Source organism: Dromiciops gliroides, chromosome 6 (assembly GCF_019393635.1).
Source record: "Dromiciops gliroides isolate mDroGli1 chromosome 6, mDroGli1.pri, whole genome shotgun sequence".
Classification (NCBI taxonomy): domain Eukaryota; kingdom Metazoa; phylum Chordata; class Mammalia; order Microbiotheria; family Microbiotheriidae; genus Dromiciops; species Dromiciops gliroides.
Window position 1 is genome coordinate 158628492 of NC_057866.1, and position 17373 is coordinate 158645864.

The window sequence follows — 17373 nt, forward strand, 5'->3', positions numbered from 1 at the left end:
TTCTCCCATTAGAATATGATTTCCTTGAGGGCAGGAACTATTTTTGCTTTTCTCCATAGCCTCTGTAATAATAATAATAATAATAATAATAATAGATGATTTATAATAGAATTATAATGTAATAACTAATAATAGCTAACATACTTACTATGTGTCAGGGACATATGTGACTTGCTATGTGCTAATGCTTTACACTTCTTATCTCCTTTAATCTTCATTTCATCCTTGGAAGGTAGGTGCTGTTATTATCCCTGCCTTACAGGTGAGGAAGCCAAGATAAACAGAGGTTTAAATGACTTGCTCAGCTAGTGAGTGTCTTAGACTAGATTTGAACTTAGCTTTTCCTGACCACCACCTAGCTGCACCAAATACTTATTGACTGACTGCTAGTACATTTGCAAGTAAATCCCACAGTTTAAATTCATATAACATATAGTAAAATTCCTTTTTCTAAGCTAGAAATTAAATTAGGAGTTGAGTGTGCATATAGACAGAAAATACACTTTTATGCCTGAAAGTCAAGTTTTCCTATCCAAAGGTTATGTAAAACATGGTCTACCAATTTCCCTGCACTTCTGGAATGGGCTTTATTCTTGGCAGGGTAGGAGGAAGGATTTCAGTTTCTGTTGAGCACAGTCTTGTGAAAAAGATTTCTCAGTTCTGGGACTTCTAGGATCCCAGAACTCCCTTACTAGCTATGGTATAAAGTTACTATTTTTACCTTCATTTCCCTTTTTGCAAAAAGAGAATTAACTTTGCCCTCACTTTCACTAGGGTGTTAGGATGTTTAATGAGGCAAAATTTCTGAGGAACACTGACGATCAAGTGTTCTCTTGACAATAGACACAATTGACACACCAGACACAGAGTGATCACCATGTCCTGATCTAGGTATATTTACTTTTTTCACTTAATTATAGGAAGTTCTATAAACTATTCATCACAGAAAATGAAAGTGAAGCTTCTATTTAGTGCAGCAAAGCTTCAGTCTGAATTATCAGGGAAATGAAGATAAATTGTCTTTCATTTTAGAAGTGACTGTGTTGGTTTTTTCATTTTGATAGTTCTTTATAGCACATTTGTCATGTCGCCTGCCTAATGTAATGTGCACAGGACTGCTCTTTGTGGTTTCTATAATAATAAAAGCACGTTGTTGGGGGGATTTTCTCTTTTCTTCCCTAACTTTATGCCTACACTACCCTCCCCCTCCACACACTTTCAGCAGCCTTCCCTCCTTCCGTCCTTGTCTCCCTCCCTAAAAAAAAAAAAGGCAGGGGGGGATGAGAAGCACATGTAAAAAGATATTATTTGGATGCAGAAAAGCTCCGGCTGCTTATTACCTACAGTGTGCTAGCTATGATGAACAGACCACCATGGTTGTGACAACTGATATAGATGCCTCCAGGGTAAAACAAAGGTTTGTATATTACACAAGCAATTTCACTGTTTTCTAAACATATTGCCAAGCCGCTGGTAGCTGGCAGTCCCCAGTTTCAGGTTTGGGATACTTGGATTCGAAGTGACTGCCGATTGTGGACCTTTTTATTTGTCTTCCACGGACTACGAGCAACCTAGTAACCTAGGAAAGAATTTTGCATAGCCTTTAAAGTTGTCTTCATGGCTTCCCAAGATTACATACACAAATCACTTGACAAAAGTGGGGTAAGAGTCTTGGGCATAGATAACCACACAAGACAATCGTCTTGTTCCAACCCTTAAAGAGCCCACAAAGTGAAATGTTTTATAATCCTTTTTTGTGCAGTAGTCAAGGAAGAAAAGAAAAGAGTTTGGGCAAAGATTATCCAGAAGAAAGAAAGGGACTCTTTTGGGGTTCCAGCTGAAACACAATAAAGAACATAATTAACTTCACAATTCTTTGTGTTTTTCATTTGACTGCAGGGAGGAGATGAAAGAGGACTGCTAAGCCTTGCATTCCATCCCAATTACAAGAAAAATGGAAAGCTGTATGTGTCTTATACCACCAACCAAGAACGATGGGCCATCGGACCTCACGACCACATTCTTAGGGTCGTGGAATATACAGTGTCCAGGTACCATTAAAATAGCTAAGGCATTAGCATGAGAACTTTTGCATTTCTCTTCGCTTTGTCATTTTTGTTTAAAAGGCTACAATAAAATGGTCAAAAGCTTTCAAGTATCTAACAGAGATAGCTATGGTTTTGCAGAAAGTTTGCCTGGAACTTTAAGGAGAGCACAAAAATTTATATTTTTAGTATTCTCTTTTTCTCCTCCCCGCCCCCCCTCCCCAACTATCTTACAAATTAAATGCTTTTCCTGTGACCTAGAAAATAATGTTGCTTTTGACCTATACCTCTTAGTTCTGGATCAAGGATTCATTTTGCTGTTTATCCCCATTTGGGTTCATTCTACAACTACAGAGAGTCTAATCAAAGTATTATATCTCTCTCTATAATGCAGAAAAAATCCCCAACAAGTTGATATGAGAACAGCGCGGGTGTTCCTGGAGGTAGCAGAGTTGCACAGGAAGCATCTAGGCGGACAGCTGTTGTTTGGCCCAGATGGCTTTTTGTACATTTTCCTCGGGGATGGGATGATCACCTTGGATGACATGGAAGAAATGGATGGTTTAAGGTACAGAGACCACTGGGGTCAAGGAGCCCTTCCACATTTGTCTTATACCAATTTGAAGGGCCAGTGAGTTAGGAAAGCTGCAGCCTCAGTCTCTCCTCCTTTGTTCATCACTTTATCAGCCGGTCTTTCATCTTTTACTTTTGTAAAATAGGAAGGAGAACATAAGTTACATCATAAAACCATGAGATCATAAATTTAGAGTTGGAAGGCACCTTAGCGGTCATATAGTCCAAACCCCTCCATTGTACAGATGAGAAAACAGACACAGAGAGGTCAAATCAAGTCGACGATCATTTATCAGTTACCAGGTAGTTGGCTCAGTAGACAGAGCACTGGGACTGGAGTCAGGAAGACCTGAGTTCAAATCTGGCCTCAAACACTTACCAGTTGTGTGGTCCTGGGCAAGTCACTTAATCCTGTTTGTCTCCATTTCTTTATCTGTCTAATGAGCTGGAGGAAATCGCAAACCACTCCAGTATCTTTGCTAAGAAAACCCCAAATGGGATCATGAAGAGTCAGGCATGACTGAAGGAGTGAACAACAAAATGTTCTCGGCACTGTGCTAATTGCTGTGGATGCAAAGAGACAAAAGACGGTGCCTGCTTTCAAGAAGCTAACAGTCTAATAGAGGAGATCACAAGCAAACACTATGTATAAATAAGATTCCTATGGGGTAAATTAGAGATGATCTCCAAGGGAAGAAAGCGCAAAGATTATTGAGGATCAGCAAAAGCTTCTCATGGAAGCTAAAATTTGAATAAAGCCAGGGAAGAAGAGATCTACCCAGTACATTCATAGGTTCAAAGGTTTAGCCTGCTCCGACCACACAGTTAATTGAACATAGATTTCGTTGAAAAGAATAATAATAATAAATCAAAGCAAACACTCCTCTAGAGATACTTATTTCTGAAAATCTGTTTGCCATCCCCTTGTCTTCAAGTGTGCATAGGGAGTGTGCTCCCTGTCTTAGAATAATGAGGGCTTCCACTCCCCATCTCAGCCTTGGGGTCTCTAAAAGGGAAATCAGGGGGGCAGTCAGGTGGTGCAGTGGATAAAACACCAGCCGGCCCTGGATTCAGGAGGACCTGAGTTCAAATCTGGCCTCAGACACTTGACACTTACTAGCTGTGTGACCCTGGGCAAGTAACTCAACCCTCATTGCCCAGCAAAAAAATAAACAAATAAAAGGGAAACCAGCTTCCCCAGGACACCAACCAGCTAGGGTAAGAGTCATAAAACCAGTCAATGTTGGAGGCAGGATTTGAACTTAGATCTTCCTAAGTAAAGGGTCAAAGTTTGAGGAAGACGTTAGACCTTGCCAACATCTCCCTTACAATCTACAACACAAATGTAAATATCCACAATAATCAGGAAGGGAATGAGAGACATGCAAGCTAACTGTTTTATTAGGTCCAGGATGGGAAAACTAATTACCAACTAGAGAAGATCAGGGAACACTCCATGAAGGAGAAAACATTTGGGATGCATTTTAAAAGATAGGTCGGACTTCTGTGATCAGATTGGAAGAAAAATGAAAAAGTAACCTCTTTCTGTTTTGCAATTACTAAGTTGTCATAACTGCTTGTCCTTATCCTGCCAATCCATAAAACAGAAAAAAATAATCTCCCCGACCCACTATTATTCTGCATTGCTTTTCTTGACATCATAGCAATCAGACAAGAATTTTCCCCTCCTTTAATTTCCTTGCATGCTTTGCAACTTTGATAAATTTACCTTCAGTGAGCAAATGGTTAAGTTCACCCCTCTATTAAACTAATTTAGGTGAAACAAATACATCCCATTTTTCAAAGAAGTTTGCACATAATTTCTATAATTAATGGCTTGGAAATTCAAAAGGTAATAATAACTAATTTTCAAATTGTTCATGAAAATCAATGGTGCCAGGTCATTTGCTTGGCATTGCATATGCATGCATGCATAATTGTGGCATCATGAGATTTATGGGATTTGTGGTTACAAAAACACTTTTAAGCAATTATATTGTCCTCCAACTTTCTCAGTGATTTTACAGGTTCGGTATTACGGTTGGATGTAGATACTGACATGTGCAATGTGCCATATTCCATTCCGAAGAGCAATCCACACTTCAATAGCACCAATCAGCCCCCTGAAGTATTTGCACATGGGCTCCACAATCCAGGCAGGTAAGGATATGAACCCCAAGACTCTTATTTTTATCTTTAGCTACAGGAAGGAGAACATTGGCATGGGAGAAAAGACTGGGCTCTGAACCAAAAAACAGCCACAAACATTATCCATAGATGGGGAAGAAAGGTAGGAAGCCCTGCGTTCAAATCCTGCCTCTGCCACCTATGGGTGATCTGGCTGTGGGTCATCTAGTCAACTCTCTAAAACTAGAAATTTCAGGGAAGGTGCTAACCTTCTTTAGTAGAAGAAAATTTTTCATCTGGAAACCCTATTAAGTATCTCTCTGGGCTCAATCTCTCACAATAAGGCAGGCTGCCTCTCCCCTCAGGATACTAGGGGTACCCTTGAAGAGGCGAGATTTCTCTTCTCTACTACATTGGGCTCAAGCCCCAACTTGTGTGTGCCCCCTCCCCTTGTTAACTATTGGTTTAGTTTCCTATACCAATGCAATCACAAGTCCAGGCCCTATCCCTTGTCCTTCCAATCATATTTGAGGCAACTCACTAACTGGCTTATAGACAAAGGTTTCAAGTTCCTTTCTCTTAACTTATTTTCTTGAAAGAGACCCAAAATTCCAACAAAGATTCTTTAAGTTTTTAAATTGCAGCAGCCACTAACCCAGAGTTTAGAAGGGTTGATAGATTTATGATGGTAAAATGTTGCTATTATGTCAAAAATCAATCATATTCTTGTGGAAAATGTCCTTTGACACTTGAATATGTCTGTTATGTCACAAATGTGGAAATTTCCAATGGTGTAGATGGTAATCAGTTGATATTGATAAGTTGTTAAGTCTCTCCTATGAAGCAACTATTCACATAGTCCTATAAATCTTCTACGGGAGGGGGAAGGGGCACATGTCATATTTGTCCTTGAATTCGCTTGACATTTCATAGATACCAATGAAGCATTTTGGTCAGTGACCCTAGGACGACATGCTTGCTAAAGGCATAGACTCCTATCATTCAAGACATGGAGAGAGTAAATCAAAAGAGAGATTCCCTAAGTGGCAATGTCCTCCAGGTGCTACTGTTTGCATAGGGTGTCATATTGATTCCACAATGCCATATATATTGCAAAGTCTACTAAATGAGATCCATAATCCCCAATATGAGTTTGGCCATGGCTGTATTTCTTAGGCTATAAGCATCCTTGGACTAGTTTAGTAATCACAAAAGATCAATACAAAGGTTTACTAGAAAAAAAAGAAATGATTTGAGTTATTTCCTTGAATCTGAAAAGTTTTTTTTAAATAATAAATATTTTTATTTATAGTTTTGAGTTCCAAATTTTATCCCTCCTTCCCTCCCTCCCTTTCCCTCTCCCTGAGGTGGTAAGCAATTATATGTGGATTGAATCTGAAATTTCCATATAGATGCAATTTCATTGAAGAAAGTCTCGTGCTAAAGTTAAATGTGATTTTCCCCCAATGAAAAATGCATGTCCTAGAAGAAATAAAGTTGAGTATTGTCTCCATCATATTGAACAAAAAAGGAAGGAAAATGGTGTCATGTAGACTTGCTTATTACTTTTAGGATTTAGTTTCCAAAGAAAGGCTTAGAAGATCCACTTGATAAATATTTAATCAACCTATTTTCTGCTTTTAAGGCAGAGCAGTGTACTGAATAAAGAGAATCAGAATCAGGATGACTGGTATTCAAAAGCAGCCTCTGCCACATACTGGTTATTTAACCTTGTGCAAATCACTTGATCTCTCATAGCCCATAAGTTGCAAAAATAAAAATAAAAAAGGGCTGATCTTCGCTGGGAACAGAAATTCCTCACCAGGAGTTCCTTATACCATTGAAATCACAAGTCCAGTCCAGAAGAATAAAAAGTCAGTTGTCTAACCCACAGAGAGGGAGGTATTTGGCAATGTAAACAAAACTAATGATATCAGAGCATCACAGATTTAGAGCTAGAAGCTAGCTGAAAGGTCATCTTATATAACCCTGTTTTACAGTTGAAGATATTGAGGTCTAAAGAGGCTGTAACTTTCCAAGGTCACAGAGAGAGTAAATGCTCAAGTGAAAATTTGAACTTAGTTCTTCTGACTCCAAGGCCATTGCTTTTTCTGCTGGCCCACACTGGTTGTTTACATACTTACTGACTGACCATCACATAAAATGTTAGTGATTCCCAGACTTACATCCCATCATCTCTTGTTGCCCTCTATCACCTCTTCATCAAGAGAGAAAAAGTCCACAATTCCCTTCCTGTTCATCAAAATAGCTCATCTTTGAGAGGTAGTGTAGCATGATGACTAGATTCCTGGCCTCAGAGTCAGTAAGACCTAGGTTCAAGTCCCACCTCAGACATATGTTAGCTTAGAAAAGTAGGCTTAGATAAGAAGTATGCTATCATTTGGATTTTATGTAGCATTCTTATACAAGTGGAAGAAAAGTCATTTTTCCTCTAATTCTCTCTAACCACTTACACCTCTCCCCTGACCCCCACCAAATACATTCTCTTAAGTTGTTAAGTACATTTCTGTAAGAAAATTCTCAACATACACTGACCCAAAAGACACTATGGCTAAGAGTAGGTGGTACAAAGGGGGGGCCACCATGGCCAAGCCTAGGGTAACATAGCAACTCCTCTTCCTTCTACACCCAAAGCAACTGAGTGTAGTTTCCCCTCTAAGCTATTGGAATGAGACATTGGCCCCCACCTCAGATTCCAATTCACACTTCATGATCAGTGAGGCAAAGGAAGACTTGGCAATCCCTTCTGGATTCAAACTTGAGATCCACAAGCAATTTTAGTCCCTGGGCACATTGTGGTAGTGACAAAAAGCAGAACATGTGGATTGTGATGATTTAGTTAGTGATTTAGTCACTTTGTGCCGGAAACACAAGATTCAAAGATTCTTCAAACCAGCAGCTTAAGATTTCACTAGTACTACATTCCCATTGCCTGTTTAAAGTGGGGATCAAGACATGACTGAAAACTAATTAGTATCTTCCCATTGAGGAAAACATCACTGTTACCTTAAGATAATGTAATTGAAAGAAAAAATGGAAAAATACATATATGTTCAAAGAAAGAGAGCTCAAACTGAAAAAAGGAAAAAACTTAGGTCACAAATAGACAAATCTCTATATCAAAATATGAACTCCTCCTCCTAGTAAAATGTGAACTGCCTGAGGGCAGGCACTGCTTTCATTTTGTTTATTTGTTTGTTTTTGGATCCCTACTATGTAGCCCAGTGTTTTCTATATAATAAATATTTAATAAATGCTAATTGGATTGGAATGAAATTTGCATATATGTAGTGTTTTAAAGTTTATCAAATATTGTCCTTACAACATCCCTCTGAAGAAGGTAATGCAAGTACTGTTATTCCCATTTGTGTGAATGGAGAAATGGAAGCTCAGAGAGGAGTAGTACAATCACTGGAGTACAATTGGGTATGACCACAGGGGAAGAGCAAGGACTGGCACCAAGGCCTTCTGACTGGGTCCAAGAGCCCTAGCCAACTATATACCCCCTACTTCACTATTTTGAAGCAGGTAACCAAGAGAAAAGGAGGAATGCTGCTTTCCAAAGGTCTTTTAGATCAGTCAAGATATATGAGCACATGTCTAAGTCTACACCCTTTCCCAGAGAAAAGGGCTTGGCTAGGGTCCTTGGCAATTAAATAATCCTAGGTCAGAATACCCATTATGGGCATAAGGAACCAATAGATGATTTCATTATCTCTTTGATATACAGATGTGCAGTGGACCGACACCCCACAGATGTAAATATCAATTTAACAATACTTTGCTCAGATTCAAATGGAAAGAACAGGTCATCAGCCAGAATCCTACAGATCATAAAAGGGAAAGACTATGGTAAGTTCAGTATAACTTAAAGATTCTGTTCTTTTTTAATTATTTGAAGATATGGAATAAAAATTAAAAGGAAATTCTGCCCAATAAGCACATTGGGAAGCTTGAGAAGGGTAGCCCTAATTAATTACCAGTGGTTAGAGAGCACATTTTTCCCTTTTTTTTTTAAGGTCCAATGAGTCTTATAGGCCCTAAGGGTTCAATTTAGTTAATTACCTTTTCCATGCACTAAATGGTGCCCTGTGGGCCCAAGAGACTTAATGGACCTTCAAAAAGGTAGCAGTTTAGAACTTGCTCATCAGTAAAATCAAGTCTAGTAATTTTTATCTACTTAGGATATGATGGGAAGATTATTTTGGCATTTTATATTAAGGAAAAAATAATAAGGGCAAATGTAATATGACTTACAAGAAACCCCTTAATATACAATGTGCAAGTCTCAGCAAATATGGAAGAAATAAGTAGATGTGTCAATCTGAGATGCAATCTGAGTGTGATTATTTTAGCCAAACATGTTTATGGCAAGTGGCTTGAATAAGTTAAGGCATTAGGACCTTTTAAGAAATATGTGTGATACAGAGAATCAATGCTATTCTTGCTAAAAGAGCAGAGTTACATTTAAAACTCTGGATGAGGAGGAAGTCCAAATATAAACTTAATAGATTTGATTTTTTTTTCGAAATTTGACAACTTTGTTAGTTTTGAGGCAATGTAATCATCTCTATTATCTACCCTTTACTGGAGTTTGATTATAGCATTAACAAGTCCATCTGAAACCACTTACCAACATTGTGCTATTATAATTGTCTACTTTTAAACATATATTTGTGTACATATGTAGGTGTGTGTATATACATACATGTTCTTTCCTTATATACATGTCAGGTAGCTAATCTGATAGAAAACTCACTCGTCTGATTTTTCAAGGAAAGCATATTACTGTATTCAAATAAGATCTGTCTGAAATACTGCCTCCTCTTAGTGGGTCAAAAATGAAATTGCTAAGAATCAATCAGATTGATCATTTGGTTTTGGCTCATTTCCAGTGACACCGACTTAGTCACTTCATATCTCTGGACTCCGGTTTCCTCGTCTGTAAAATGAGAGTTTGTTGAACCAATCTATCTGATCCCCAGGTGCCTTTCCAGCTCCAACCTCCTCCAACCCCACACGCATACAATGTTTAGCATGCATATGTTCATAGTTGTGCTCCCTTGATGAGGATAGCAACAGTGACATAGAAACCCCACTAGGAAATTTGAATCAAAATGTAAAGCCAAAAAGTTTTAACAGCTGTTTTTAATTAGGAAGTTAATTGATTGTCACAGTGTTTTGTGTATATTAGTGTTGATTTTAAGTAGAGGCATGCTCATTAATCATAGTACTAATTATATCTAGTCTGATTTTAGTATTAGGGATTTTAAATACTGTACATTTTCCCAAAATTTTGTCAAATATCCAAAACATACACAAAAGCACAATTATAGAGAACTAAGACATAAATGCTGTTATAGAAATGACTGCTTTCATTGAGACCTTCCCACAAGACCTACATGAGTTCCCTTAGATCCTGGTAAAATTTAGGCAAGAGAAGCCATTCTTCCACATTGGATTTTAAGACCTATATTATCTTAGCTGGCCTGGTGTCTACTTAAGAGTTAAAGGTCATTGTTACATAAGTTATGGCTTATTTCCACTGTGTAATGTGTTCTCTTTATTGAGTGAAATCGCATTTCATTTGATCTAATGCTATGATAGTTTCTTTCTAGAAAGTGAGCCATCACTCTTAGAATTCAAGCCATTCAGTAATGGGCCCCTAGTTGGTGGATTTGTTTACCGAGGTTGCCAGTCTGAAAGACTCTACGGAAGTTATGTGTTTGGAGACCGGAATGGGTAGGTTTTCCAAAATCTAATTTACTCAATCTAGTAACACATCCATTGATTTGCTATCAGAAAGTTTACAATCCAATATTCAATAGCATTCTCTTTCCCAAGAACAAAGCCACAGAATTCAAAGGCGGAGCACTGGGGCACACAAACCAGAAGAGCTATGATTATTGATTTTTATCTCTATTTTGGGTGCAGATTCAACTGAGGATACACACAGACACGCACACACACATACACACACAAACACACGCAAAAACATGAAGAGATGGTCTTTAAAAATATTCCATCCATTGAATAAAATATGTGTGAAGACAAGTGGAGAAGTCCTGGTGGCCAGTTTATCAACTTGTTTGGTTCTTCTACTTGCCCTCACAAAATACTGAAAAAGGGTTCAAATGGTGATATAAAAAGAAACTTTGGCAGCCATGTCTTTACATGATTTGCATCTCAATTCCATCCAGCTAACAATAACCAAGTGCCCACTCTGTGAAAGTCGCCAGGCTAGGTACTAGGTATGCAAAGGCAAAAATGAAGCAATCCCTGACTTAATGAGACCTACATCCAACCAGCAGAATACAACATGGACACAGAGAAATCAAAACAAAATATTTATGACAATTTCAAGAGGGAAAGAGCATCAGGCAAGGCTTCTCATAAGAGGTGATGCCTAGGCTGTTCTTTGAAGGAGGAAAATTACCAATTCTAAGAAAAGGATATTAAAAATTATTTGGGGGGAAAGTAGGACCTTTATTCTTTTATGTCTTTGCTAAATGTATGTGATTGCTAAATTTCTGAGACTTTGGTCAACAAGTTTTTCAATTCATAGAGGAATGAAACAAACTTAAGTTTAGCCAAGGTTAAATGATTTTCTTAGTCTAATCTAGTCATCACATGGCTGATTGGAGGAGACACTGCTGAGGCCCAAACAGAGACCTTTAGTGTTCCTGGTGAATGGCTTTCAATTATGTTGCAGAGCTGATCCACGAGTTCACAAATGAACTAGAGAGGTATCCTGACCCAAGTTCTGTGTTCACTGTTCCTTTCTCTGAATAATAAAAACAACATGGATTCTAGCTCCAGAGAGGAAGTCTAATGCTCTGAAGGAAGAGGCTTTCCCCATACTGCAGCCCTCTTAGTATTCTTCCCCCTTCAAGCAAAGTATCCTCTTCCAAGTATTATTTTCCTTCACCATTGGCATTTCCCAGTTCTACACAAGTTAAGGGCCATTGCACTAAATTCAATTCAGCGAATGTGTCTTATTCATCTACCACGTGAAAAACACTGTTTTCAGTTTTGTCTTCTGTAGTCAGGGTCCAGTGACGTAGAATGCTCTTCACAGAGGATTTTCTTTTCATTGTTTATATCATGGTCATTTGGCAAAAAGCAATAACAGACCCCTTGGTGTGTCTCCTTTGCAGAAATTTTCTAACTCTTCAGCAGAGCCCAGGAACCAAACAGTGGCAAGAAAAACCCCTGTGTCTCGGCAACGGTGGCTCTTGTAGAGGCTTCTTTTCGGGTCACATCTTAGGATTTGGAGAAGATGAATTAGGTATTGTACAAGCAAATTCTTATGGTGCGACCTCCTGGCTCTCTTGCTTGAGATGTTCACTGATGTGGTTAGAAGAGCAGTTTTGATACCATTCTCTTCCATTTCCTGCCACAATGATGAACCTGCTTACCTGCCACGGAAGCTAAAGGGAGCCCACTTGTAGATTTCACTTACTCTATATCCAGAGCTGTGGCTAGGGTGGGGGCAAGGATGCCAGCTTCTGCCTCTTTCCCAATTCACCCTTTCAGCACTTTGTGGTACTCAGTAGCCCCTGTGCCATTGTCTCACCCCTCTCCCCCTACACTACCACTGTAACTTCTCACTGGAGCCAAGTGTTCCCTGACCCTGCCTTCCTGAGGTTGCCAAGTGCTAAGAAATCGCTGCTCCCCCACATCCCTGCCATAGCCCCTTCCTCTGCTTCTCCCTGCTGCCACCTCCTCCCAGGGGTTTTCCAGCACCCAGCTGGGGCAAAATGTTTTCATCACTTACCACAAATCCTGTTCCCCTTCCCCTTTACCCTGCCCTCATGGGCATTGTCTGGAGCAACTACAGAACCAGGGCAGAAATTGTCCTAAAAAAGTCCCCTCTCTAGCATCCTCTCACCCATTGCTTTTCCTCCTTCACCGACTATCAAGCAGTATTACATTGCAAAAATGACTGTTCTCTGAACTGTCCTTACCCAACCCGCCCCCCCCAACTGAATTTGGCCCAAATACCAGAATTCCCAGCTGTAACTCAGTATATTCCTCCCCATTTATTTTTAACACACTTTCTACCATGCAAATATGAATATGACAAGCATATGTACCTGAAAAGAAAGGAAAGATGTGTTCCCAAGTAAGAGAAACATTTCAAGAGATTCATTAAATTTCTTTTGTGTGTAAATTAGTTAAAAGTGCAGGTCTGGGGTAGCTAGGTGGCGCAGCGGATAAAGCACCAGCCCTGGATTCAGGAGGACCTGAGTTCAAATCTGACCTCAGATACTTGACACTCACTAGCTGTGTGACCCTGGGCAAGTCACTTAACCCTCATTGCCCTGAAAAAAAATAAAGACAAACAAAACAAACAAAAAATGCAGGTGCATAGATTTTTTTAAAAAACTGGAATGGATCTCACAGGCCATCTGGGCCAACATCCTCACTTTAGAAATGGAATTAGATTTCATTATCTGTCTGAACACCCTTCTACATACCTACAATTCTTATTGTTGTTGTTGTTGTTGTCGTTGTTGTTGAATTGTGTCCAACTCTTCATGACCCCATTTGGGATTTTCTTGGCAAAGATACTGGAGTGGTTTGTCATTTCCTTCTCTAGCTCATTTGACAGATGAGGAAATTAAGGCAAAACAAGGTTAAGTAACTTACCCAGAATCAAACAGCTAGGAAGTGTTTGAGGCTGGATTTGAATTCAGGTCTTCCTGATTCCAGGCATGGCATGTCTCTTATAATCAATCATATCTGGAAATAATGTTGTTATACATTGTAGCTCTTTAATAATAATAATATTTGTTTATTATTATTATTATTATTATTATTATTATTGTTATTGCACTTATATGGGGCTTTAGGGTTTGCACAGCATTTTGCAAATATCTCATTTATCATCACAATAGACCTAGGAGGTGGAGGCTACTTTTACCCCCATTTTAAAGATAAGAAACCTGAAGTAATTGTAAGTTAAATAACTTTCCCAGGATCACACAGCTAATGAGTATCTGAGACCAAATTCAAACTCAGGTCTTCCTGATTTCAGATCCAGCACTCTATCTACTGTACCCCTTAACTGCTCTGAAATGAGAATTTGTATATCTTTTATTTTATATTTACCATATGCACTTATAATTAAGGATTAGGGGGCAGCTAGGTGGCACAGTGGATAGAGCACCGGCCCTGGATTCAGGAGTACCTGAGTTCAAATCCGGCCTCAGACACTTCACACTTACTAGCTGTGTGACCCTGGGCAAGTCACTTAACCCCCACAGCCCTTCCAAAAAACAAAAAAGGGATTAGGCAGCAACTGATAATTACTCTTATTTCACTTATTGCATTTATTTCTTTAATAGGTGAAGTGTACATTTTATCAAGTAGTAAAAGCATGACCCAGGCTCACAATGGAAAACTCTACAAAATCGTGGACCCCAAAAGGTAAGCATTTCTTCATATAACATTAAGCCAAAAAAATCATCCTTTTCTAAGTCATTATTTAAGTCTATTCAGATATTTGGGGAAATAATTAAAGTGAGTAATCTCCAATGTTAGCATTTCTATCTTCACAAACTATCCTCATCCCCTCAAGCCTCTAGTGGTCACCTTCTCAAACTACCTTGTATTTAACAACTGTATATTTATTTATATTTATTCTCTCTCTCTCTCTCTCTCTCTCTCTCTCTCTCTCTCTCTCTCTCTCTCTCTCATTCCCTTCCTTCTCCCACCCTACAGTTACAATTTCTCTCAGTGCAAATAAACCATCCCCTGAAGTGGTCTCATGTATTCAAATTTGCATTATTTGAATTTATGATTACATAAAATAGTGCAGCTGGTTCAAACCCAATGGAAATAAGTAGTATGAATTCTAATGAAGTGACCACTTCAAGGGATTCACTATTTGTACTAACCAGGACCTGGGTGTATACATGTGTATAGGTATGTGAGTATATGTGTCTGTCCTTGTCTCCCCCATTAGAATGTAAACACCGTGAGTAGAGATTTTTTCCATTAATGCATTTGTATCCCCAATACTTGGCACAGTGCCTGATACAAGGTGAATGCTTAATCGATACTTACTTATTGATTGGTTGGTTGTCTTTTCCACATAGAGTGATGCTATTCTTAAAAGAAACTCAAGATTGCATTACCAGATCAATAGACCTGATTAATTCCAACATTTAAATGATCAGGGGATCAATATTAGAGCACCCCATTTAGGGGAAATATAACTACAATGAGGATCATCTAACTTTGGCAAGGGATGCTGTAGAAAGAACAGAAGTAGATATTTGGCAAGTGCTGTTCTCTCCTAGAACAAAACTTCTTAAACTGTGAGTCCCAACCCCATAGGGGGTAACATAAATGAATGTGAACGTCACAAAAAATTTGACAACAGTTAAAGGTTATGTATACCTATTTTATAAACCTATGTTCCAGAGGTCACACAGAAATTTCTCAGGCAAAAAGAGTTGTGAGTAGAAAAAGTTTAAGAAGCCCTGGACTAGAAGATTTCTTAGCTAGCACACAATTATCCTCCTACGTTTCTAAAGTACAACAGTCACCAGCAGGAGGTTTGTCTATCTTAGTATCACTTTTTAAAAAGTAATCAGAATAATTACTTTTCATACCTCAGCATCAGAGCCTTGTCCCCAAATCTCCTGCAAGCACTTGTGTGGGTTTCTGTGACTAGAATGAAAACAAAAGAAGGATTTTCTCATTTCCCCTGGCAAGGGAAGACTTGAACTCTATTAAATCTCTTAAGTGTGGGTTTGGTTATTGTTTTCAGTAAGCCAGGGCTTTCCAGAGCAAATTAAAAATCAGTCAAATAACCATTAGTTATTGGTTAATTTAATGGACAAAATCCAAGTTTTAAAAAGCTTCTAAGACTATATATACTTAAACACCAATCATGTGTACCGTGTAATATTTATGCAAAGTGAGGTACAGGATAGAACATCAGCCAAGAGTAATAATTTTATTTTCTACTTTGTTTTTTGGTTTATTTTTTTAAAAGCCAGCCCTGTGATTTTATTGGTATAGGGAACTCCTAGTGAAGAAACTGCTTCACCAATGTAGATTGGTACATGGTACATAGTCTTAGAGAATTGACTAGAGTAGTTCACTGAGAGGTTAAGTCACTTGCCAAGTGTCAAACAGCCAGTATATTGACAGGGATGGGATTTGAACCCAGACCTTACTGCGTCCAAAATCACCTCAATCCACTCTGATATCCTTCCTTTCACATGATTATTTATCCAAACTTATTAAATGATAGATCGCTTGTGTGTTTGGTCTTTGGTACCAAAGAAAGTTTCTTAGATCCCTTTGATGTGCTAAGAATCCTTAATCAAAACACAAAGAACTCAAAAGGAACTCAGAGGTCATTCACTCCAACCCCTACACAAAATGAATTTCTCTCACAATATACACTTCAAGTCATTATCCAACTTTTACTTCAGAAGGAACCTAATACCTCCCAGGGCAGCCCATTGCATCATGGGATAGCTCTAATCAATAGGGGTCTTCCCTCTCCCCCATACATCAATATTTTTGACTTCTACCACTTCCTTCCATTGCTCCTAGTTCTATAATTTGGGAATAAACAGAAGAAGTTTAATCCCTCTTTCACGTGACGGCACTTTAAATAGTTGAATTCAGCTGTTATGTTTCTTTTATGCCTTCTCCTTGCCAGGCTAGTCATCCCTGTGTCCTTCAACCAATCCTCACAGGAAAGTATCTCGAGGTTCTTTAACACCCTGATTGCTATCCTCTAAACACTCTTCAAATTATCTAAGTCTTCCCTAAAATATGGCCTCCCAAACTGAACTCGGTACTGTGGATATGGACTGACCAGAGCAGAGTAAAATGGATCTCTTGCTTCCATCATTCTGGACACTGTGTAGTCTTTTAGTACAGCTCCAGATAGAATTAGCTTTTCTTGGACACCATCCTGTTGACTTATGGAGATCCTATGGTCCCGTATAACTCCCAAACACTTTTCAGATGAAATGTATCTACTATGTTTGTGAAACTGATTTTTTTCAATTCAAGAACAGAAATTTCCATTTCACTTTTACATTATTAAATCTCATCTTATTAGAATTGGCTGGTCAAATTTAATCTTTGCAGGATTAGCAGTCCCTCTAAGCTTCATATAATTTTCAAACTTAATAAGCCATTTCAGCATCCATCTAATTCACTGAAAAAAAATGTTGAAAAACCAAAGGACAGGTATGGATCCTTGGCATGCCCCACTATAGAACTCCCTCCACATTGATATTGACCCACTGAGGACTATTTTTGTGTCTGTTCATTCAATTAGTTCCAAATCCATGTAATTATACCATCATCCAAACCATATCTCTCCATTTTATCCTTAAGCATTGTGGAGAAAACCCACAGAATCTTTAGCTGAACTTTCAAATTAATTTATATTTACATTCAATTCTTTCTATAACATTCCCATGATCTAGTCTAGTTACCACATCAGAAAAGAAAGTGAGGTTAGTCTAGCATGGCATTTTCTTGATAAACTTCTGATGCCTTCCCTTTCTAGAAGCACACATACCATCCTTCTAGTAATAAGTTCTAGAATTTTTCCAGAAACAAAAGT

At 38.5% G+C, this 17373-nt stretch overlaps 1 protein-coding gene across 3 annotated transcripts in view; it reads left to right on the forward strand.

Annotated features, from left to right (window-relative positions):
* Window positions 1-17373, forward strand: part of LOC122732648 (hedgehog interacting protein) — a 141085-nt gene that overhangs the window by 91568 nt on the left and 32144 nt on the right. For all 3 annotated transcript variants that reach the window (XM_043972929.1, XM_043972930.1, XM_043972928.1), the window contains exons 5-11: window positions 1900-2051; window positions 2440-2613; window positions 4635-4778; window positions 8497-8618; window positions 10385-10508; window positions 11924-12054; window positions 14117-14198. In XM_043972929.1, the coding sequence (XP_043828864.1) occupies window positions 1900-2051; window positions 2440-2613; window positions 4635-4778; window positions 8497-8618; window positions 10385-10508; window positions 11924-12054; window positions 14117-14198 (929 nt within the window). The remainder of the gene's footprint in view (window positions 1-1899; window positions 2052-2439; window positions 2614-4634; window positions 4779-8496; window positions 8619-10384; window positions 10509-11923; window positions 12055-14116; window positions 14199-17373) is intronic.